Below are 23596 nucleotides of genomic sequence, written 5' to 3'. Positions count from 1 at the left end.
CTTACAATACACTACTATTTGATGCTGTAATTTCGAGGAAGTACGGTTGAAGTGAACTTCTTTTTATTATAAAATGGTCGATTTTGTAGCACTTCTTACAGGGTGAAAGGTGAGATAATACAGATTAGACTAGATGCACAGCACAACAGTTAATGGTTAGATTATCAACGTAGAGATTAACTTGACAAATGAATGACAGCAAATTGACACGGGTCCATATGTAGAATATTTGAGACACTATTTGATTAATCGTTTTTGGTGGTACATGGTACATGGTAAATGGTGCCTTTGAATAAATAAATGTAATGTCCCTGTTAAATTGACCAGTTCACAACTTCCTCATTCACAAACCCTTACTGTAACCAATAATATATCTGGTTATACAATGCTATAACACTGTATCATCTGGTGTGTCATGCAATTGGGTGTGCTCAAACTATTATTGACCTAGTCCTAAATTAGAGAAGAATTGAAATGAATAGCCTCAATTGTCTGACTCAGCATTTTGCGACTATATATTTTTGTGTAGCCAAGCCAATTCTGCAGCTCTGTGTTTATAAGGAGATACCTTTCATCTGCTTTCCCATCCATTATCATCTTAAAAGTTGATTTGTACAATCATTCAATCATTTATAGGCACACTGTCTTACAACTAGGCTTCCTTTGAACATTCAACAAAGTTTCAGCACCCTCTACCTATCCTACAGGTGTGACAGTGGAGACCGTGTAGAGTATTATTGTACACTATTGTAATAGCACCGTTACATTATTAAACACCAGTGACGCAGACTAGGCGGACATTGGTCTACTCACCCACAATAGTGTGCTTTAATTTTAATCAACTCCGATCCCGAGTACATTCCGGATCCGTTTTCCGTCGGCATTGGCATGGTTAAAGTAGGCTATCCCAAGGACTCGTCAACTTGCTACAAGAAAATAAAAATATTCCATGAGGACTTCAAGCAACTTGTCACATTGTAAAAGTCTCGACCATGGACCCGTAGACGTTTTCCGGTCGTCAGGGTAGTAGTGCAAGGCACGGAACGGTAGGCAGTGTCCCAGTAGTCCGGGACGGGGAGCGTCTTGGGTGGCTCGACTTGCTATGGTTACCGTATGACTACTGGGCGGAGACTACTCCGCCGATCCACCTGTTGTACTTTTCCTTTCACAACGGTGTTTTTCTGGTTTTCTACTCCAAATGTTTATGACCTATTATTAAAACGATGTGGTATTATTAATATTGTTGTCTTTTTTTTATAAATTGGACCACGTAACCTCTCTTAACGCACACACACACACACACACACACACACACACGCGCGCGCGCGCGCGCACGCGCACGCACACACACACACACACACACACACACACACACACACACGGACACGCAAGCACAAACATACGACCACTCACACGCGCGTACACACACGCATGTATGCACGCACGCACAGTCGCACACACACACACACACACACACACACACACACACACACACACACACACACACACACACACACACCAACGAGAGCAACCATATTGGCAATGTTTATTTTTTTATATTCCTATACCTGATAACACTCAACACACAAAGAGGTGCACAAAAAGTTAAAATACGTTTCGAAAATCGCTAAATATGTAGGCCTAAAGTATTGCCCTTCGATTTCGTTAAATAAAGCAATGGTATTCAAAGAAGGTGCTGATTTGCCCTATATGTATTTGACAGTTTGTTTTAACAAAAGCCTTATATATGAACGCTTATTTAGTTTGATTCCTTCGGCTGATTCCAACTTAATAAAACGGACCATCTTAGCAACCAAGCTCCAAGCGACACCTAGCGGTTGAAAGTAAAGTAAAAACGTATATTCCCTATATTGAATGAAAATAAAACATCGAGAGGGTGGTGGTGTTAACTAGTGTGCGCTAACAATTATGGTATTTCATCATCCTTAAAGGTGCAGTAAATAGGCTATTTGATGTTCACTAACACATCAACTGAACAGCACTTCATGTCTCGGCCTCGCATACGTTTTCATTGTGCTATGAGACCAGAAACACTTGTTACGTTCGGGCGGTCGAGAGCGCACCGCCAATCTCACCGGGGCTGCTGGTGGGCTACTCGTTTTCTACGTCATCACGGTGCGCCATGCATGGTGAGGTGAAATGTCGTCGCCATCTTCGAAGATAGCTGTTTGAATAGTTGGAAAGTGCCGAAGATTTTGGAGTTTTAATAGAACTCTTCAGCTTTTTTTTCTTATTCTGCGATCTGATTCAATTGTTAATCGGAATGCTGTGAGAAGCCGATTCGTTTACGCGCAGGCGATGAGCTAGATAGCAGCTGGGTGTCTCGTTCGGCGAGGGCGGCCTAGCGTGGCTAGCTAGATGGGATTGTAAACAAATGCCTCATGACAAGAGTACGCTGTTTTTGGTAAGCAAGTTTAAAAGCCTACAGCTTTGGAAATTTGTAACCCTTCCTCGTCAGTAACCAAATGAGTGAAGGAATAGATTATATTGGCCACTTTCAGACTGCCCTCGACGCAACACTTCTCGCTCGGTCCACTGGATAACTTTGCTGCGTTTAGTTAAACACTAGCTCTGCAAGTGTGAGTTCCTGTAATACTAAAGGCGGAAGGTACACCGGACAAAACATGTCGTCCTTCTCCGAGTCTGCCCTGGAGAAAAAGCTTTCTGAACTCAGCAACTCCCAGCAGAGCGTTCAGACCCTGTCGTTGTGGATCATCCACCATCGTAAACATTCACCTCTCATCGTCAAAGTTTGGCACAGGGAACTGAAAAAGGGTAAGTGCTGCCTGACGTCTTCCAACTTCCATTCAATATGGTACTTTATTGTGTTTTTTTGCAACCATTCAATCAATCATGTTACAGACGACCACGTATGGTCTATCTTCGATGAGCTGTGAGACGCATGGTTGTCCAAACGAACGTATTAATGATTTATTCTGTCAGGTATATCACTTATCGTACTAACTGGAGCTTTCCATCTGTGCTTTAGCGAAAACAAGTAGGAAGCTGACGTTCCTCTATCTGGCCAACGATGTGATCCAAAACAGCAAAAAGAAAGGACCGGAGTTCGCCAAAGACTTCGAGACCGTCCTAGTCGATGCATGCTCCCATGTGGCCCGGTGAGCGGCGAGCCTTGTCTCTAAATATGGACATGGGAATGAGTTATTGTGACTAGAAATCTTGATTGTACGAGTGCCTATGAATATGAACATTGAATTGTGGTGATGTTTATTGAATATCCAGAGGACATGTTCAGTGTATTATGGGCTGATTACGGTCTGTGGAAAAATAATGCTTGTGGAAATAATGATTATAGTAAAACTTTAAATGCAATCCCATCAGATAGTTATGATGATATACTACGGTATTACTAACACAATCTTTTTCAGTTGTATTTGTTATTGGTGTTTATCTGTTGTACTGCATTTATCAATGCTTACTGGCCTTCTCTACTGGGGTGTGCTCTCTTGAACTTGTGAACTCTCTTGGACACCCTTGGTCTGTAGGGAGGCAGATGGGAGCTGTAAGAAGCCCATGGAGAGGCTGCTGAACATCTGGAAAGAGAGGGCTCTGTACCGTGCAGACTTCATCCAGCAGCTCAAACTGGCCATTGAGGACTCCAACAGCCCCAAGCCTGCAGGTCGGTGGACTGCATACTTCAACAGACTTTCAATGCTCAATGGTTATTCAACCACTTGATCTAGTAGTCATTCTTTTTCTCGCCCTCTCACTCTTTTTGAAATATACTAATTATGTTGTGATATGTCTCTCTTTCTCTATTCCAGTCGTGTCCTCCAATGATAAAGTCACTGGTGAGTTGTCTTTGTCTCTCTGGGTCTGCCTTTGTTGCAGTTTTAGTCAGTAATTTATTCATTTATATCCAACTGTTGTATTTCAACTTGCACTGTAATCAGGGCACTCTTGGAATTTCCTGTTACTTCAAGAACTCAGAGTTTATTTTCCCTGAATATGTCAAGCTTTTGATTGACCTTTGTTTCTTGGCCTTATTAACAAACATTAATATTATTTATAAGATCCGGTCACATTTGAAATAGACTCTTTCTTTCTTTCTCCCTCCTGCTCCCGTGTCCATAGAGGAGAAGAGGGCAGTAAAGCGGAGCTACCAGAAGATCCAGGAGGAGGAGGAAGAGGAGGATGACGACTACAGGAGCCATGCCTCCCCGCACACCACCGACGCTACCGCCGCTCTACTGGTAGGGGGCGCCGTCGTTCAGGCCTCATAGGAGAGCGATGCTCTTAACTGAAAACACTTTATTACGCAATCGAATATCACTTTGTTTATATTCTTATTTTATACCTCATTTGAGTTGAGCCTTTAACCATAGCTTATTTTTTATTTTAGCACATGGTTTCCAAGCCATTCTGAGTAACAAGACTATGAAATGATCCCTCCTAATCCCTCTTTAGCATTATTTTAACCCTTCTTACCTCCTCCCATGGCGGCGGTCAGACTGAGGAGCTGGTGAAGGCGCTGCAGGACCTGGAGAACGCTGCATCGGGCGACGCCGCCGTGCGCCAAAAGATAGCCTCGCTGCCGCAGGAAGTCCAGGATGTCTCACTACTGGAGAAGATCACTGGTAAGACACTTGTGTGTGCGCGCAACTGTCTTCCTCTGCAACCCAAATCGTATAATAACACTGTGTCTATCTGTGTATCAATGGACACACCTTTTGTGGGAAGTATGTTTTGTGGCATTTATTTTAGTGTGTAAGTACAGGTTTCCATTGTAATGCATTGAGAATGCTGAACATCGGTTAGCAGTCTCCTTGTTTATTTATTTTCTGTATCGGAAAAACATCTGTCGCCCCCTTCTATAGGCCCTTTCCATCTGTGTCATTCACTGACTTAAACCTACCAGACTCTTAGCTCGGTGTAGCCCTAAATGAAGATACGGCTAAATCTACACTAGAGAATTCCAGTCTCCGTAACACTGCTGGCCCTCTTCCTTGTCCCCCAGACAAGGAGGCGGCGGACCGGCTGTCGAAGACGGTGGACGAGGCGTGTCTGCTGCTGGCTGAGTACAACGGGCGGCTGGCCGCGGAGCTGGAGGACCGCCGGCAGCTGGCGCGCATGCTGACCGACTACATCAGCAGCCAGAAGGACGCCCTCGGGGAGAGGGAGAAGAAGCTGGAGGTGAGGCCTTCCACACAGAATGACCAGCGCACGTGTAGTTGGACATGTGATGCACGGAGATGTATGGATATAAATGCCTAGGGAAGTATCAGTTAAAAAATAAAACGGGTTAATAATAAAAAATTAAAACTGCGCGCAGTGATGAACGGGACCTCGCGCCGGCTTGCAGCCGCCACTACGAGGTCCCGTTCATCACTGCGCGCAGTTTTAAAAAAAAATCGCGCCGGCTTGCGGCCGCGTCACGTGCCGTCGTAACATGTGTGCTGGCAAGATGTGCACATGTTAGGACCGCACGTGACGCAGCCGCAAGCCGGCACGAGGTCCCGTTCATCACTGCGCGCAGTTTTAAAAAAGCGCAGTTTTAAAAAAAAATCGCAAATTTATGTAATCTGTAGAAGCAGAGGTGCCCTGTGGTGTCCTACTGATTGTTTTGACATTAACATGTAAGACCACATTTAACTGAATTACATGTTGTAACAACTTTAACTAACATTATTAACCCTACATCAATGATCCGATAAATTCCCTAGGAGGAGTTAGTTGAAATACAAGGCGAAAAAGTGAAAGTATTCCATTCAAAATGGCCAACTTTGACAGCACGCCACGGCCATGCCCTTCAATGTACAGTCACAAATAGCACGATTTTGTTTCAGCACCACTTCATGACTGTACTGACCAATTTTGAAGCAGATCCGATAAATTCCCTAGGAGGAGTTAGTTTAATACAAGGCGACGGATTTCAAAAATGGCCAACTTTGACGGCACGCCACGGACACGCCCTTCAACGTACAGTCACAAATAGCACGATTTTGGTTCAGCACCACTTCATGACTGTACTGACCAATTGTGAAGCAGATGCGATAAATTCCCTAGGAGGAGTTCGTTCAAATACAATGCGAAAAAGTGAAATTCCATTCAAAATGGCCAACTTTGACATCACGCCACGGACACGCCCTTCAACGTACAGTCCCAAATAGCACGATTTTGGTTCAGCACCACTTCATGACTGTACTGACCAAATTTGAAGCAGATCCGATAAATTCCCTAGGAGGAGTTAGTTCAAATACAACGCGACGGAATTCAAAAATGGCCAACTTTGACAGCATGCCACGGACACGCCCTTCAACGTACAGTCACAAATAGCACGATTTTGGTTTAGCACCACTTCATGACTGTACTGACCAATTTTGAAGCAAATCCGATAAATTCCCTAGGAGGAGTTCATTCAAATACAAGGCAAAAAAGTGAAAAAAAATTCAAAATGGCCGCCGAGAGTGAAAATTAAAAATGCAAATAGCCGACTTCCTGTGGGGTTTGGAGCATGGGTCCAAGAGGCTTTTCTGTAGGTATGGGCACATTGTACGTGAATACTGAGTTTCATACATATTGGTGAAACGTGGCGCAGGGGCTGCTTTTTAAAGTTCCTGTAGGGGGCGCTACACACATGAGAAACACGATTTTTGGTATGTGTGCTAGAGGCACCAGTTTACACGTGTCCTGTGAATTTCATATTCATAACTATTACGGTGTCCGCAGAGTGATCGACCCTCCTCTGGCGGCCATGTTGTTTTTTAAATCGACTTAATTTTTGGTGAGCAGTTAGAACTTTGGTACCTAACGGCCATTGAGTTGGTCCCGCCCAAATCAAACATTGCGTCTATGAACTGTGGCTATTTTAGTCACGGGCCACGCCCACTTCGATGCCACGCCCCATTTGAAAAATTGTTGACTTATTCTTGTTCAGAATTTGATTATGAACAACTTTAGTAGAGAGGTCCAACACCATAGGAGTCCAATTAATGTAGATAGGTGCAATTTACTATTTTTGGGGTGAAAAACACACCCCTTTTTGAACTCAATGGCTCATGGGTACTTTGAAATTTATCCTACAGACTAATCCTTATGTCAGATTGAAGATAATGGGCCATAGAATATATCTGCCAAAGGATTTTTGTCAAAGTCGAAAAACCTGGGATCCTTGGGGAATTTACTGTTTTTAACTAAATTCAAAATGGCGGGAAATGTGGCTACCGGAAGTGCTAAGTTAGTATCTGCAAATTTCTTCATTATGAGGATTTGCATATGTGTGCAAAGTTTCATGAGTTTAGGTCCAACCGGTGACGAGTTATGCTTGTGCAAACGTTGAAATTTTGGCATAGTTGGTATAGCGCCACCTAGGGGCGAATGTGAATTTGAGGGCTAGAATATCAAATTTTTCACCAGTCCCACAAAATGTGCCAAATAAAAATGAGTTTTCGAATATGTGCAGGGGGGGAAAAATGCAGTCGAAGATGAGGGAAAATAATAAGAAGAAGAAACACGAGGGTTTCAATAGGGTCCTTGCCAAGTTTGGCTCGGTCCCTAATAAGTGGTATCGGATAAAGTTTAGTGGACAGATTAAACAAATTGCATACTAAAGTGTTCAACAGATTCTGTAACTTTGGTTTAACAATGGTTAGTATTTATTTTTGATTACATTCAGATATTCATGCAGTATATTTCTATATTAAATTAGTGCACCGTCCAGGACGGTGCACCTTGTTTACATTTCTGTAAACGTGCTACATTCACATTGTTAATGATGGCTTCCTTTTTAAAATGTCCATTTTCTCAAATAGTTTATTTTAAGTTTGTCACATAGACGTCCGTTGACAAGGTGACAACAAGAATACCTCCTGGTTCCCAGTGTCTCTAACGCTGCCCCTGGCCGGGTGCCGTGCCCCCCTACAGGAGTTCAAACAGAAGCTGGCCCGGGTCACCACAGTGCGGAAGGAGCTCAAGTCCCACATCCAGAGCCTGCCCGACCTCTCGCTGCTCCCCAACGTGACGGGGGGCCTCGCACCACTGCCCTCCGCCGGGGACCTCTTCTCCACCGACTGAGAGACCACCACCCCCCCCCCCCCACCACACACATACACAGACACTCTAACCCCGCCGCCAACCTGTGGAGTCAACACAAACACAGTATCTCTCTCTCTCTCTCTCTCTCCCCCCCCCCCCCCCCCCCAACAATTTGTGACTTCTCAGAGAGAGAGAGAGAGACGGAGAGAAAAAGTCATAGTGGACATTTTTCAATGACACAACAACTCCCTCCATTTCTCCCGCCCATTTATTATCGAAGATTCTACTCCACCAGCTCGGAACACTATGGCTTCCTGTTTTTGGTTTTAATACCGTCAAGTTTTTTTATGCCGGGACTGTCCGCTACGGTCTCAGATATATACGTGTGTGTGTGGGTATTAGGGTTGGTGCGAGGGGGGCGGTCATGGATGGCAATGCCTAATCACTACTTGTTATTTTTGTCAGAGGAAGCCCTGCATAATGTGTCATGGGGCTGGCGGGACCTCGCTGCAACCCCGATGTGAAGGAGTGTGTTCCCTTCATTTTGTTTAGTTTGCTTTAAACTGTTGGGAGAGGGGGCGCTTCTCTCGCAGAGCGTGAGTGTGTGTGTGTGCCGATAGTCCACAACTGTGACATCACAGACTCTTTGCAGTGGACGCGGAAGCCTGGAATGCAAGTTCTTGACCTTTACTGGGTGTCCGATTAGGTTAAAATGAGTTCAAATCGTTTAATTTGGAATGTCTTATTTTTAAATTATTGTTTAGTATTTTTGTCTTCTTTGTTTGAACATGGAGCTTAAACAAGAAATGAATAGTGCAAGTAGATCTTATATTGGGACAATTTCGATGGATGGGTAAAAGACACATTTTGTTACGCGAACAACTACATTACCCATTTGTTCAAAAGGAGAAAAAAAAAGGAATATTCATTCGTTTTGAAAAAACGAAAAACATCTGTTTAATGTGTTAAACATTTTTTGCCGCATTGTTTTTTTTTTTTTTTTTACCCTCGGTATTCCTGTTTAGTGTCAGAAGGCCTACACTGCTTCAGTTCTGAAAGACAGTTCTCAGGTGTTCATTGGTAGAGGGGTCATGGTTTTTAAAAGATTAGGACATTTCAGTAGCTTTAGGAGGTTAAGAATCCTAATGCAAAACACAGGCCTAGTAGTTCAGCAACGTACTATCTCTTTCCCGTTTGTATTTGTTTAGGCCATATCTCATAATTGGAATAACGTATGGTTTGTGTTTTCATTTCTATGTACAGATAAAATTGATATTTGAGAGCTTTTAAAATGACAAAGGCATTTGTGTAACAAATTATTTAAAAGCTTTCGGAACCCTACTATCAACTACATAGTACACTGTCTATATGTACTACCTAAATAGTACCAACATCAGGAGTCAGGGCAACTCTGATCAAACGATCAGGCCTGTCAGACATATCTGCAACCTCTGAGTTCTGAGTATGGAATGAGTCAGCACCAAATGAAAGTGTTTAGGTTTTGTGAGTTTACACTAAGTTTGAGGATACCAGCTATGTAGACCGTTCCATACTTGACTTTCGTCCCATGGATGACACGCTGTTTGACAGCGTTGCAGAATGGATGTGATTTTTCCCAGGGGTGCTAGGAGGATGGTACTGCATTTTCTTAATGTTAAGTGACCGTTTCTCTTTGCAGAATCATGCTGTTCTACTAGCGTTTGATTATTTTTTTCTGTACTTAAAGTGCTTCAATGGATACTAATAAAGTGTAACCATTTGAACATATACAGTAGTTGTCCAGCTGGTTTTTGTGCAAGTAAAGGTGCAGACGACTTGCATTTATAGTGGGTGGTTAGACTATTTTATTTTGAAAGTGAAAGTATTATTTTGCCAAACGATACTTTCCAAGTTTTTTAATCAAAATTATAACAAATAGCACAGAAGTGAGTTAAAACTTCATAAAACTGACAAATTGAAATGAATAGGCTATGATTCAAGGCAAGTAGCGTGAATTTTGGTTTGTTTAAATTGGTGAAGTGAGAGTTGTAAATTTGGTGCTCTATGTCATTGCAATAGCATTGAGAGAGGGTGAGAGATCATCGGTCATCACCACCACAGTGATGAAGTTCTTGATGTTCTTCAGCTTGTCGCTGTCGAAGTCCACCAGAAGCACAGTGGAGCCCGCCTCCCTGGGTGACAGCTGGACACTGGCCTTGGCTTCCTGTTGTGAAGCCACGGTCCCTAGCCTAGAAACAGAAGTCATGATTGTCTGCATTTTCTCAAAAAATGTATTATATATTATTATTAATAAATTAAATGAGTAAAATAAGAAAGTGCTATTAAGGACCAAAGAGACGTACTTTATTATGATGGGCTTCTCTTGAGTCAGGCCCACTCCCTCAATTGTGAAGCTGCAGTCCTGCAGGGCCTCTGGCAGAGGGTTCAGCAGGCAGAGCTCAGCTGTTAGGGGCTGACCCACTCTGGCTTCTCCCGTAAGCTGCAGAGACGCACGTTGTTTCAGTGTAGCTTCAACATCATTATGATATTAATTGATTGTATGAATAATAATCATAAATTACATTCTTTGTCCCTCAACAGCCCTTGTAAGTCCTCAAGGTCCTTTCATGAAATGTTGCATATTACATATATTATGAATCCATCCATACACCCATTCACGCATCAATTCATCCATCTATCTACACACCTCCCTATCCACACTCATCCATCCACCAATCCATCAGTACAACCACCCATCCATCCATCCATCCCTTCACCTATACATCCACACACTCCTCCAGCCATCCATGCCCACCTTGACCTCCAGGTTTGGTTCGTCCAGCACAATGAGCTTCTCCGCCTTGTGGAACTCCCTGTTTTCCTTGTCGTTGACGAAGGCCGTCACCTGTATCATCCGGTCAGGGCTGATCACCTTCCCATAGTTTGAATACTTCAACTTTAGAAAGAGGAGTTTATCTATAAACATAAATATACACAACACATGGCTGGTTTAGTGGAGGTTTCATTGTGCTTTATATGTATTTGGATGATTGTGGATGTTTGTTTTAGGATTTTAGCATCGAGAGGGATTTGTTTGTTAAAGCTTTAATGTAAGTGATGTGTTTTGCATTACATATTGATCTAGTAAACAATGATTTCCGACCTCTTGCATATAGAGGAACCTGACCTCGTAGTGTCAATTATAAAAAGTGCAGAAATGAAATGTATGAACAGGAGGCTCAGCTCAGCCCCCCCCCCCCCCCCCCCCCCTCATTATTCCAACCCAATTCCGTGGGCATTGTTGTGTGAGCCTCTATCACTGACCTTCCCCCGGCACCGCGGTCACCGGGTCAGAGATGAACCCACAGCTCTCGCCCCTGGTACTGTTGTAGCGCACAGCCCGCGCATACAGCATGAAGCTACAGCTCTTGGCCACCATGCAGTTGTTGGAGAGAACCGCGTACACCTCAAAGTCTGAGCCCACCACCATGTTTTTTGCCAGCTTAATCTGTAGATCGATGGGGGCAAAATCACATGCTATGAGTCACCTGCAAGTGTGCATATTCTTTTCACTTGCTATTAAGCAAAAGCATAACTTACAGGGAGTTCAGATACAGGTCATTTAGCTACTAGCAAGCAGGTAGGGGATGGGCATCTTGCTCAAGGATGCCTACAGGTGGTTTGTGGACATCAAACCAATTATAAGCTAAGCACAATTCCTGACAAGGCTCTGTAAAGCTTCGCCAATAACGAAAGATATGCAAAAAACAATAAATATATAATAATAAATAATATAATAATAAATAAATATAAAACAATAACAGCGTATGAAGTGGATATAAAGTTATATGACACCTTTAGTTGAAGCCCTGGCTCCTTGCCCCTTTTCTGCAGCTTGTTGCGGTGTTGGGCCCTCTCGTAGACACGCCTCTCTTCCTCAGACCCTGAGAGAAGTCCGGGTTAAGTGTCGAACAGTGTTTCTACAGAGCGTCAGTCAGTGTGTATGTGTGTCTTCAGATTGTTGAACATCTGTTGGTTATGTGTGACAAATAACACTATTGAAACATTGTCTTTCGGTGCAACGCCACCTTCAGGGTACTTGTAGTGATGAGTGATGTCCCGCCTCTCGTCCCTGCCGACGGCCTTGGTGCTGATGTTTTGACCAATGGAATCCGTCGAGCCACTGAACTGGACGAAGTCTCCGGTTGACAGTCTGACATATTCAACGACGTCGGCATTAACCTGAATGCAAACACATCAGGAGGTACTCGATGAACGTTCTATGATTGAATGATACTAGTATCCCGAGTATAACATGGATGTGATGACTATCATAATGGTGTCTTGGTTTTGTTGAGTTAGTGGAGTACAAGTTGGTTATTTGTACGCCAAAATAAGTCATGTGTTGTATATTAAACAGTCTATCAGACTATTTTTTGATTTTTATTATTTATATGTTATTACACGGCTCCATTAAATGCTATTAAATTATCCTTATCTCTTATCCATTGCCAGTGTCATTGTTAAGGCAGTAGTACCAGTAAATCACCAATAGGTGTCAGCATTGCAGCTTCACAGCTGTCGGACGGCTCGTGATTTTCACATGATTTTTGGGGAGGGGTTTGAGTCCGTCCGCCATGATGGCATCCACGGCTATCGGTTGCCAGGGGCAACGTTGTCAGAGCGGCATAGAGACAGATGAGGAAATACGCGACATAGAGACGCTAAGCTATGCCATGCGTTAAAATAATAATAATAATAATAATAATAATAATAACAATAATACATTCGAGAAAGTATATTCCAGGCTTCCAAAACAAAATCTAGTTTTAGGGTAAATGATTGGTTAAATGATTTGGGAAAGAACAGCTGATACAGCGGTAAATTGTAGGCCTACTTTTAAATCAATGCATCTGCAAACACCGTACAGCAAACACATATGTTCTTGACAAAGACATCGTGTACAAGCCCATTACTTTTAGGATTGATGAGTATTTGATCGTGAGAAAACATCGTTTTACCGCGAGTGAGTGTTTAAAATAATGAATGAATGCGGGTGATGCTTGGTGCGCGTGTGTGTGCACGCCCATCTGTCTAAACACACGCAAATTAAACACGTAAGTGTATGAGAAGGAAATCGAGTCAGTCGACCTGCGATAAGCAGCTGATTCTGAACGAACTCGTCTTCGAGATGGACGTGTTCTAACGCATTTTTAATCAATGAAATGTTAACACAACAGTATATATCTGACCATTTAATTTTCGAAATTTTAGGTGAAGCCGAGCTTCCCTTGCAGTCGAGAAGTCGCCACTACGAAAGAATGCAATGTATCCAACTAGCGGGATCTAAACAAACTAAGCTCCAGCGAATTACTGCAATGCAGACGTAGTGGAGAATGGCGAAACACAGCAACTCTAGCCTACTCTCAACCAAAATAAAACTAATCGTAAACCAAAGTTACCCAGTAACCCATTCAGTTTATGTTTATGATCTTTAATCATTAATTGCGCCGCGGCCGAACTGACACGGATATTCTCTGATATTATGTAAGCATAAGCACCGCGGAAACCACTGCTGTCAAAAGACGCTGATCCATCTTCACTGTTGACGCGAGTTGCTCTAGTTCTACCTCCACAGCCCTGCAGTGGGCAATTATCGGACAAGATTGCCCTATAGTGTGTGGTGTTCCGTCTTGTGTTCGAATCTCATGTATTTGGATTTACGATCGGAGAGCAACAATCGGCTGAGATTCTCTTTATGTGTGTGGTGTACATTCGACTCAAAAATCGTAGTGTGGGGCAGCCTTCAGTGCGTTGTCCATTTAGGGAACCAGACAAACTGTAGCCCACTGTTCTTATGGTTTCCTCGACGATCGTGTGAGGCATTGGAGCAGTTTTTAACGCAGCAGTAATTTCCAGGCATTGTTAAAACAGTACAGAATTGCAACAACCTCCTCTGCTAGCAGCTACCGTGTCAACAATAACGCAAAGCTCAGCTGCACTCGGAGGGGCGTACCTTCCAACATGGCGGGAAGGGGAGGGGCTCTGTGCCGTGACGACAACTCCTCATTCTCAATAGCCCCCCGCTATGGCAAGCCAATTTGACATAAATTCGCTAGACTGGATATGTGTTGCAGATATCTGCAATTCAGTTTCGCCTAGTCAAAAAGAACATTTTGGATATCCGCAACTACATTCCTCCTATCCACAATTGTCATTTCAGATATCCACAAAGACATTCCTCCTAGGAGAAATGACGTCTTTTTTGCCATTCATGTCTATGGGGTTTCTCATTACAGATATCTACAATTCAATTGCGGATATCCACTATGTGAATTACGGATATCTGCAACTGAATTGTAGATATCCGTAATTCCGGTTTGAGATATCTACAATTTGATTCTGACTAGTCATAATTCAAGTTCAAGATATCTTTAATTCACCTCAATTCAAGATATCTACATGTCCCTTTTAAGATATCTCAAATGAAGTTTTGACTAGGCAAAATTAAGTTGTAGATATCTCTAACTGGAGTTATGACTAGTCAAAACGACGTTGTAGATATCTCAAACTGGAGTTAGGGATAGTCAGAATCAAATTGTAGATATCTCAAACTGGAATTACAGATATCTACAATTCAGTTGCAGATATCCGTAATTCACATAGTGGATATCCTCAATTGAATTGTAGATATCTGTAATGAGAAACCCCATAGACATGAATGGCAAAAAAGACGTCATTTCTCCTAGGAGGAATGTCTTTGTGGATATCTGAAATGACAATTGTGGATAGGAGGAATGTAGTTGTGGATATCCAAAATGTTCTTTTTGACTAGGCGAAACTGAATTGCAGATATCTTTATCTGTCGTTTCGACTAATCACAATTACATTACAGATATCTTGAATGAAAATTCCAACTATTCAAAATGTAATTACGACTAGTCAGAAAGAAGTTGTTGATATCTACAATGTTAATTCCGGATAGTCAAACTTAGTTGATAAATGACAATTCGGCTTGCCATACCCCGCTGTCTCTTCTTTTGTTCCTCTTCATTTTTTTCTTTTTACGTTTTGCCACACCCGAAAGCATCTTGAATGTTAGCCTACTCAAAAAACGACCTGCCTGCTAGCTTTATTGTTCCGCTTAGTCTTGTCCCGCTGACCTCCCCTCGGACTTAACTGATTGGCGTTAATGTGACGTAACGTTAAGATAAACAACGTCACTATTTTTAGTTAATTAATATATATTGATATATTAACACTGAAATAAATAGTAGATAGGACATTTGTATAGGCTATTTCAATATATATATATATATTTTTTTTTTTTTGTCCTTCTGTCTGGGCCCCCCCCCTAGTTTGCCTTTGGGTTAATCCGGCTCTGGAGACAGGATGATAGGCTACTTTTTGCATAAATGTTATCAGGGCCAAATAGTAAGACTGCAGTGATGTTCTGAACGACATGAGGCGAGCCAATCAAATAAGAGCGAATTCAGTGACCTGAGTATTTTGTAATAGGCTACGATGAAATAAAAGTCACCTCGGCAAAAACAAAGGGAGCGTCAAACTTCTTGGTCAACTCCCCTTCCCTGATAGCGCTGACTGGAACCGGCCCACAGCAGAACACACCTGCAAGGGGACTCAAGTTAGGAAGCCGGCTAGCCCATAGAGAGCGACCGAGGTACAGAACAGAGGCTCCATTAGTTTCCAGAGTAAGAATATTATATATAGAATTTGTGTTGACCGTGTACCTTCGCTTGTCTCTTGTGGAGTGGCGTCGCTGACTTGCCAGCCATCAAACCCAGCTGGTTCCAGGTCAGGCCGAGCCATCCAGCTCTCCACCCACACATGGAAGTTCCTGATGGGGCAGGACAGAGAAATGTGAGTTGATAACGTTTTTTTTTACAGGTTGTTTTTTTTACCTTTGAAAAAGAAAAATCCAAGAAAAACATGTGAAAAAGATTTTCAGATTTTTTTCAAAATGTGTTTCAATAAATGTATTAGTAAACACCAAAATCTTTTTTTTTCTTTTTTTTTTATTATGAGTTACACATTGATGTCTTCTGTAAACACTGCAATAAGATACTCTGGGTACAAAATAAAGGAACTTGAACTTGACAGTGGGTGTTGGTTTGAGACTTTTTTTTACCCCAGCATCACACAGCCATATCAGAGATTTCAGGGAACTCAGATCACATATACTGACCACACCGAGTCTGGGTCTGAAAGCCTCTCGCCATCCTCATCATACATTTTCTCAATCAGCAGGTTGCCGTTCCCGTCGTGAGCGGAACTAAAGTTGGTGACCACTCGGCAGGGGATGCCCAGCGCACGGGACACTGGTGCCAAGAGAGGGTAGGCATACGGTTTCAATATAGACAAACAAATAAACAACTTCTATGATGTGATACGATACCACGCAATGTGATGATATGTAATATCAATTGTAAAAATCATATATGGTATAATCTTAAATCATATATAATCGTATATCAATTTAAATTATGTATAATTTTATATCAATTTATATCATATCAATTTATATCATCTGATATTAGGCCTATATGTAATCATATAAATTAATATCATACATTAAGTGATATACCAGATTTAATAATAAAAAAATTGAATCTAAGGAAAAGGGACACATTGAAATTGATAGAGCATAGGATATGAACAGCCAGAGGTACAATCAGCCAGAGCAGACCGTACCTGTACAGTCCACAGCAGCGAAGACCCAGCACTGGCCGTAGCAGACTGGCCCGCTCTTGGCCCACTGCCGCAGGATGTCCCCACTCCCTATCCAGGTGGAGGGGTGCACTCCATCTGTGAACTCCGCCCACTCTCCCACCAGAACGCCCTCGTTGTCGTTACTGTTGATCTGGGGGGAGACACCCCGTTACAGAGTAATAAAGTTGGATTTTTAACTTTTGTTTCACCCCCCTGTAGCTTGCAAATAACTGTTTAACCATAAGCATAAACAAATTGTCATAATGCTAATACTAATACTTATTCTAATACTGATAGGATATTGATACTGATACTTTTTTATTTAACTTAATTTATTCAACCAGGTCAAAGTCTCAATACTAATGCTTGAACTAATACTGACACTGATACGCCTAAGACTCATACGACAAAAATACTAATATTAGCAGATCATTATTATGCTCATGCATATGATCATGTTGGTTACTGGTGGGGGGACAGACAGAAAGAAAGACTGACTGACAGATAAACCAACAGGCGGTCAGTGGGGGTTACCATGGCGCTCAGCACTCTGGTGATATACACAGGGCTTCGTCTCTCAGAGCAGTCTTGCTCAGTGTCAGACACAACGTTGAGACCTTCATCCAAGATCTTCAGACAGATGTCCAGGATGCCGGGCTCAAACTACAACCCAAACAATGCATGTCCGGTTAATATCGTTACTTTGATTTTATATGTCATGATTTATTTGAGTCACTGACGTGCCAAAGGCAATGACGTGTCTATCGGATCTGAATACTTTATTTATTGATGTGAGCAGTGTGCGAAATACGGGGGGGGGGTCCGGGCTGGGCCCCCCCCCCCCCCGATTAACCCATGAGACCCCCTGAAAGCCTCAAAAGCAAAATTTGAAGGGGGTCTCAAATTTCGTACATTTGTTATTTATTATTGTCACTAATGGTCATTTAAATGTGTTTAAGCTCCCCATGTCCAGTATTCAGAATTTTAAACATTTATTCACAAATATGTTCTATTTTTTTGCCAAGCGGAGCCAGCCAGTCCTGTGCGCGTATGCAAATTAGCCATGTGCGCCAAACAGAAGAAGGGCCCTATCTTGCGCCCGGTGCAATTGACTTTCTACACCGCCACATGTGTCGTATGGAGGTAGATTTGTGTCTTTATTATGCAATCAAACAGAATAGGTTTGAGAGCAAAATTTTCCACACTGCAATCAAAAAATAGATTTGAGAGCAAAACTATCGACTGCAATCAAAAAATGTTTTATTGCAAGTAAAATAAATGTGATTAAAAATTTATTAATGGGAATCCAAAAGTTTTGTTTGCAAATCCAAAAGTTTTGTTTGCGAATCCAAAAGTTTTGTTTGCGAATCCAAAAGTTTTGCTTGTGAATCCAAAAGTTTTGCTTGCAAAATATAAAGTTTTGCTTGCAAATCCAAAAGTTTTGCTTGCTGTTGAGCTGAATCACGTGGGCGGAACCTACGCCAAAAGATGTAAGACACGTCTCTATTGGCCAGTCTCGATCGGAGTGACAGCTTGGCAACATCCACAGTTAGTAACGAGAGAGGGAGTTTTGAAGTCCATGATGAGACCGAGCGGGACTCGGGAGCGGAGTTGCCAAGCTGTCACTCCGATCGAGACTGGCCAATAGAGACGTGTCTTACATCTTTCGGCGTAGGTCCCGCCCACGAGATTCAGCTCAACAGCAAGCAAAACTTTTGGATTCGCAAGCAAAACTTTTGGATTCACAAGCAAAACTTTTGGATTCGCAAACAAAACTTTTGGATCCGCAAACAAAACTTTTGGATTTGCAAACAAAACTTTTGGATTCCCATTAATACATTTTTTATACATTTTTTTTTTCACATTTATTTTACTTGCAATAAAACATTTTTTGATTGCAGTGTCGATAGTTTTGCTCTCAAATCTATTTTTTGATTGCAGTGTGGAAAGTTTTGCTCTCAAACCTATTCTGTTTGATTGCATAATAAAGACACAAATCTACCTCCATAGTGTCGTTGCTAGTTTGCACCCGGCGCAAAGCTGATTTTCCCCCGCAGCAACCAGGCACCACTACACTTGCGCCTGGAGAGGCGTGTCGGTGAAAAGCAGGGGCATGTTCCGGCGCAAATGATACTTGGTGCTATTTTGACTGACTGTCTAGCGGATAGCGCAGTTGTTGTTGCTATTTTGACGTGCCATGGCAGGTCGGAACACACGTAGGCTATACACACAGGCATGCAAACTAGTCACCTTTCGGCGAAATTCACAGTTTTTTAAACAAAATTGGCCACTTGTGTGATTCGTGGAGATCCATTGAGAAAACATTGGGGGTGGTGGGGGGGGGGGGGCGAGATGATAACTAAATAAAAATCAATTTAGGATGACAAAAACTACGACAAAATCTTTTGACACTTTCGTTAACAAATAAAAACGAGACGAAAATGTAAGCGGGACGATTTGGGAAGCGATCCAATCAGAACTAAGCTCTTTATGTGGGGAAGTAGTGATCATCCCGCCCGGCAGGTCAACCACGTTTGCACTGCAAACGCGCTGTCAAAAAGTCAAAATGCGCTGGCTCTTAAAGGGGGTGGGAGATGCCAATCTCATTGGTTTATTGCACGTTACGCCCAAAACACACCTATGGGTTTCAGCCCAACCCATTTTAGATTTGCGCCGGGCGCAAAAGCTCATTTATCTTGCCGTCATAATAGCAACAGCGCCATAGAACCGCCCACAAAGTACTTTGACTTTGCGCCTTTACGCCTTGAAGTATGCTATAGGCCTACTGCATGAGAAAAATTTTGATCGATATTGTGCAACATTCGGGAGATGGGGACCCCCCCGAATATTGAAGGGTATTTCGCACACTGGATGTGAGGATGTTTCCTGTTGAATAAGAATTAACCCTTTTCCAACAACATAACATTTTACTATTGGCTGAATGCCTCAAATACTTTTCATGTGAATGCATGCCATGACTACTTTAATGAATGACCTGGGATGGAGGATTTTCCCTATTGAAAGGGTTGCCGTAAAGACTTCTCCTCACCTGGCTGAAGTTCCATGGTTTCTGATGGATGCGGTTGGCTGCACCCCGATAGAGGAGGCCGTGCTGGGATAGAACGTACTCCTGCCTCTTGGTTTCACTTCTCATATAAACAGCATCTCCTGCAAGGACATTCACAATATCAACACTACTAGGATAACAACATTTTTACAAAATACTAAAGGCAAACCCATTGTATCTGGTGAACGGTGAAATGTGTGGCCAAACACAAACACAATTCATTTTAGGAACTTTTCTTGTACATAATGTTACAGGTATTTAATCCTTATTTTCTTCTGGATTCAATAAATAATACATGAAAAGAAAGCTTTGATTGAATAGAAAAGGGAGAAGTATATTTACTGGGGCACCAGGCGTTAAAGAGCAAGACAAACACCCCAAGGCTGGTGCTCTGTCCCTGCTGAAGCAGTCTCAGAGAGTACACCCCGATGGGAGCCTCTGGGGAGGAACTGATGGTGAGAGCGACAGTGTTTCCAGGGGCCTTAGAAGCGGATGCACTCCATTCTTTGTCATCTGTGGAGTCCTTCAGACCAAAGGAGACTTTTGTGTCTGATTCCTTACCGGGCAAGGTACCTGTACAGTAAAATACACACACATTGTGACATTAGTGCATATTAATATGCACTTGTTGGTTAAAATATCATGCAATGTACACTGTGCAATTATATGCACACTCTAACACATGCTCACACAGAGGACAGTACCTGTTTCAACAATTAGGGTAAAGCCAGTTTCCTTGGCATTAAACTCTGGACTGCCGGCCTTTAGATGCAGTATGAGGCTAAAGGCCTGACCCCTTCTCACAATCAAGCGATCCTCTCCATTCTGCTCGGTGTGGTGGCTCCGCTTGTTGCTCTTGATGTCAAGATCACACCGCTCAATTTCCAACACTTTGATGGATTGAAAAGGTTAAAATGGAAAAATAGAACAAATGCAGATATTTTTATATAAAAGCGGTAGCAAACAGAAACATGACATAGATACACAGGCCAGAATAGATAGTCATGCATCATGTCATCATGTGCCACAGACATTTTTCTTACACTCAACATTCTGACATGTGATCTACCTCCTGTAGCATTACAGCGCCTAAATTGTTTATTTCACTCTGTTACTCTCAGTTATTTGCAATTCAGTCTAAACTAAAAGCAAGAGATGTGAGAGTTGGGATCTTTACCTTGTGACATGGCTACAGTGGAGAGTTTCTCGTTATGTTGGATCCTCCACCTGGTTCTCTTAGTGTCCACAAGGAGCTCCTGGGTTTGTCGACACTGAAGCAGTGTCGTGCCACACCAAGAGTATTTATGGCGTTTGAAACTGGAGTGGATACGGACAGATAAGTCGTGACAGGAAAGACTCCACCACTATTTTTAGACAGTGATTTATGAACATTAATCAAGACTTAGATTTAGATGTCAGGTTTCTTTGAATGTGTACGAATAATTAGATTTGTTTGTATGTGTGCATATTTATTTGTACTAATAATTAACTTTTTTGTTTATTATGAAACTAAACACTTTGCATACAATGAGAAACCCATACACACATACAAACCCCCACACACACACAAAGAAAATGTATATTTCATATTTATTTTTCATGTCACATTTTACAGTCCAAAGATTCCAAGTAGGCCTACCAATACAATGCTTTCATTGAAAAGAAAAGGTTAGACATTTAACATGAAAAGATGTCCTCTTCCTTTATATCTTTATATCTATAGATATAAATAAACATTTAAAAATTTGAAATGTCTTAGTTTGAACTAAAAATCATTGAAATATTACAGACACACTTCCTTTCTTGTTTAATTGTATGAATAATTCAATCAGAAAAAAACAACAGAAATGTGGTTTGGATCATGTGAAAACCCTATAGTTAAAACTATCTCAGAATTAAACAAATAACACAGAATGCCACACATGCCAACATCGCCTGAAAATAAACAAGTGAATATTGATTAAAACAGGTTTTGTGAATGAACTATATTGGGACTAAAATACATAGATAATACAATTGCGCAATTCCACTTTCACTGTCTGCGCACTATTGTGTCCTTCCCCCTAACAAGGCTTTCTGAGGAACAATTAGGGGCCCTGTCTGTATGCTAACGTGACCGTCTGGTATCATATCCTCATGCTATTAAAAGTGGTCTGTCTGGGTTAGATAAAGAAACAAAATAATGATGATAATTATAATACAAAGAAATAACAATTGTTTTTGCATAATTTGATTAAAGCACTGTGTAAAGCACAAATCAGTGTGTTACCTGTAGTGGTTGTATAAATAAAATATGAATCTTAAACAAAAGCCCCAAAAAAGCAAGCAAACATTGACGTTTAGAAAAAATAAGTTGGTAATCAGAAAGTAAGGATCCATGTGATATTAGTGGTTTTAAATATGAACCAACATGCCATGATGAACATCAGACACGGCATTGTTACAAAGAGTAATATAAAATGTTCTTTGTTAAATAACAACTGTTACAAATACAACAATACAAATATGAAAGTATGAAAAAAAATATCATTGGTTTTAAGATGAGTATAAATGCTGGTAAATGAACCAGTTTGGAACCATCTTTGGACCCATAAAATAAGTGGTTTTTGACCCAAATGTTTTTTTTGTAAGTGGTCACCAAACTCAGTTACTAGAAGGCATTGGCACACAATATAGCTTTATATAAGTTTACTGTTTATGACTTCATGGTGAGGTAATGATGAGTGGTATTACCAAACAGTCAGGTATTTCAATGTTGTCTATTTATAAAATGGTTAATGTATGAAAGTCCTTGTATTAGCCTATACAGATGTATTGTATTTATCTTGGATTCTAAACAGTACAAAACATAGCCGATAAAACCACCAAATTTGAGGTTTCATAAAAAGTATATATTAAGAACTATTTCAATTTAAATAAACTATCTTCTTTGTTCCCTTCATCTCAAAAAAGGGTATAGAGCAGAGGATCCAACAAAATCCAAGCAAACATTAAAGAAAAATTATATCAAACACCAATAAATTAAATCTTAAAAGATTATGCTGAATTTATCTACATTTTATCAGACAGGTGAAATAACCTCTGATAACAACACACACAATGTTGCAAATGTGAAATACAGTATACTGCATGGTACAAAGATCCAACACATGAGCTGTAGTCTGTCAAAGCTGTCGTTTGTAAAACATTCACAAAACCATCAGTAGAACCGAATGCTGTAACTTCTGCAATCCCCACTGTCAAAGACCACCATGGTCCATCAAACCAGCCGTCGCAACGAAATCGTTTCAGAGAACAACTGAACAGGGTAGCCATGGGGACATGATGGGAGGGAAAAAGTAGAAGAGGAACTGCGTCTGAACGCAAGAGAGCAACATGCCTCCTATAAACCATTATATGGCCTGTTGTCCTGTCAGGATGCAGTCTGATGTCCTTGCTCCTCCCAACAACAAAGTTCCCATCGCTGTAGTAACTCGCTTCATGTGATGGACGAGCTAAGAGTGAATAGTCCACTATCACTGGGAGGATTTGTGAAATGGAACACAGATATCAGCAGACATTTGGTGGAATAATAATATTAAATGAGTGGCAGTTGATGTGAAATATATGACCTCTTAAATGGTTTGATTCAGCACAGTCAGTGTCACTCTTAAAGTAACATACAGTCTTAGGTCTGGTTGGAGACAGGACCCAAAACCAATCTGAAAGAAACACATAGACACATAAGTTATTATAGAGACAAGTTTATTAACATAAACATTATTGATACACAGTTCTAAGCTGTTTGAACACATCAAAATCGTT

At 41.5% G+C, this 23596-nt stretch overlaps 2 protein-coding genes across 2 annotated transcripts; one reads left to right on the top strand and one right to left on the bottom strand.

Annotated features, from left to right (window-relative positions):
• Window positions 1-2161: 2161 nt before the first annotated feature.
• rprd1b (regulation of nuclear pre-mRNA domain containing 1B) lies at window positions 2162-9765 on the top strand. Its single transcript, XM_084479166.1, has 8 exons — window positions 2162-2796; window positions 3011-3140; window positions 3528-3661; window positions 3807-3833; window positions 4117-4235; window positions 4493-4619; window positions 5000-5175; window positions 7906-9765. The coding sequence occupies exons 1-8, from the start codon at window positions 2646-2648 to the stop codon at window positions 8053-8055; spliced, it is 1014 nt and encodes a 337-aa protein (XP_084335292.1). The 5' UTR covers window positions 2162-2645; the 3' UTR covers window positions 8056-9765.
• A 131-nt stretch (window positions 9766-9896) lies between these two features.
• LOC311359381 (protein-glutamine gamma-glutamyltransferase 2-like) lies at window positions 9897-21082 on the bottom strand. The gene is made up of 15 exons (XM_084479392.1): window positions 20970-21082; window positions 20497-20682; window positions 20135-20365; window positions 19775-19893; window positions 17260-17388; window positions 16708-16876; window positions 16202-16334; window positions 15747-15853; window positions 15536-15624; window positions 12084-12237; window positions 11851-11939; window positions 11320-11503; window positions 10811-10971; window positions 10359-10495; window positions 9897-10244 (listed from the first exon to the last, which is right to left on the bottom strand). The coding sequence occupies exons 1-15, from the start codon at window positions 20977-20979 to the stop codon at window positions 10058-10060; spliced, it is 2085 nt and encodes a 694-aa protein (XP_084335518.1). The 5' UTR covers window positions 20980-21082; the 3' UTR covers window positions 9897-10057.
• Between the last annotated feature and the right edge of the window lie 2514 nt (window positions 21083-23596).

This window comes from Micromesistius poutassou (genome assembly GCF_964030765.1).
Source record: "Micromesistius poutassou genome assembly, chromosome: 15".
In the NCBI taxonomy this organism is placed as follows: domain Eukaryota; kingdom Metazoa; phylum Chordata; class Actinopteri; order Gadiformes; family Gadidae; genus Micromesistius; species Micromesistius poutassou.
Note: the sequence above shows the minus strand (reverse complement) of the source record. Positions and strands in the feature narration are given on the sequence as shown.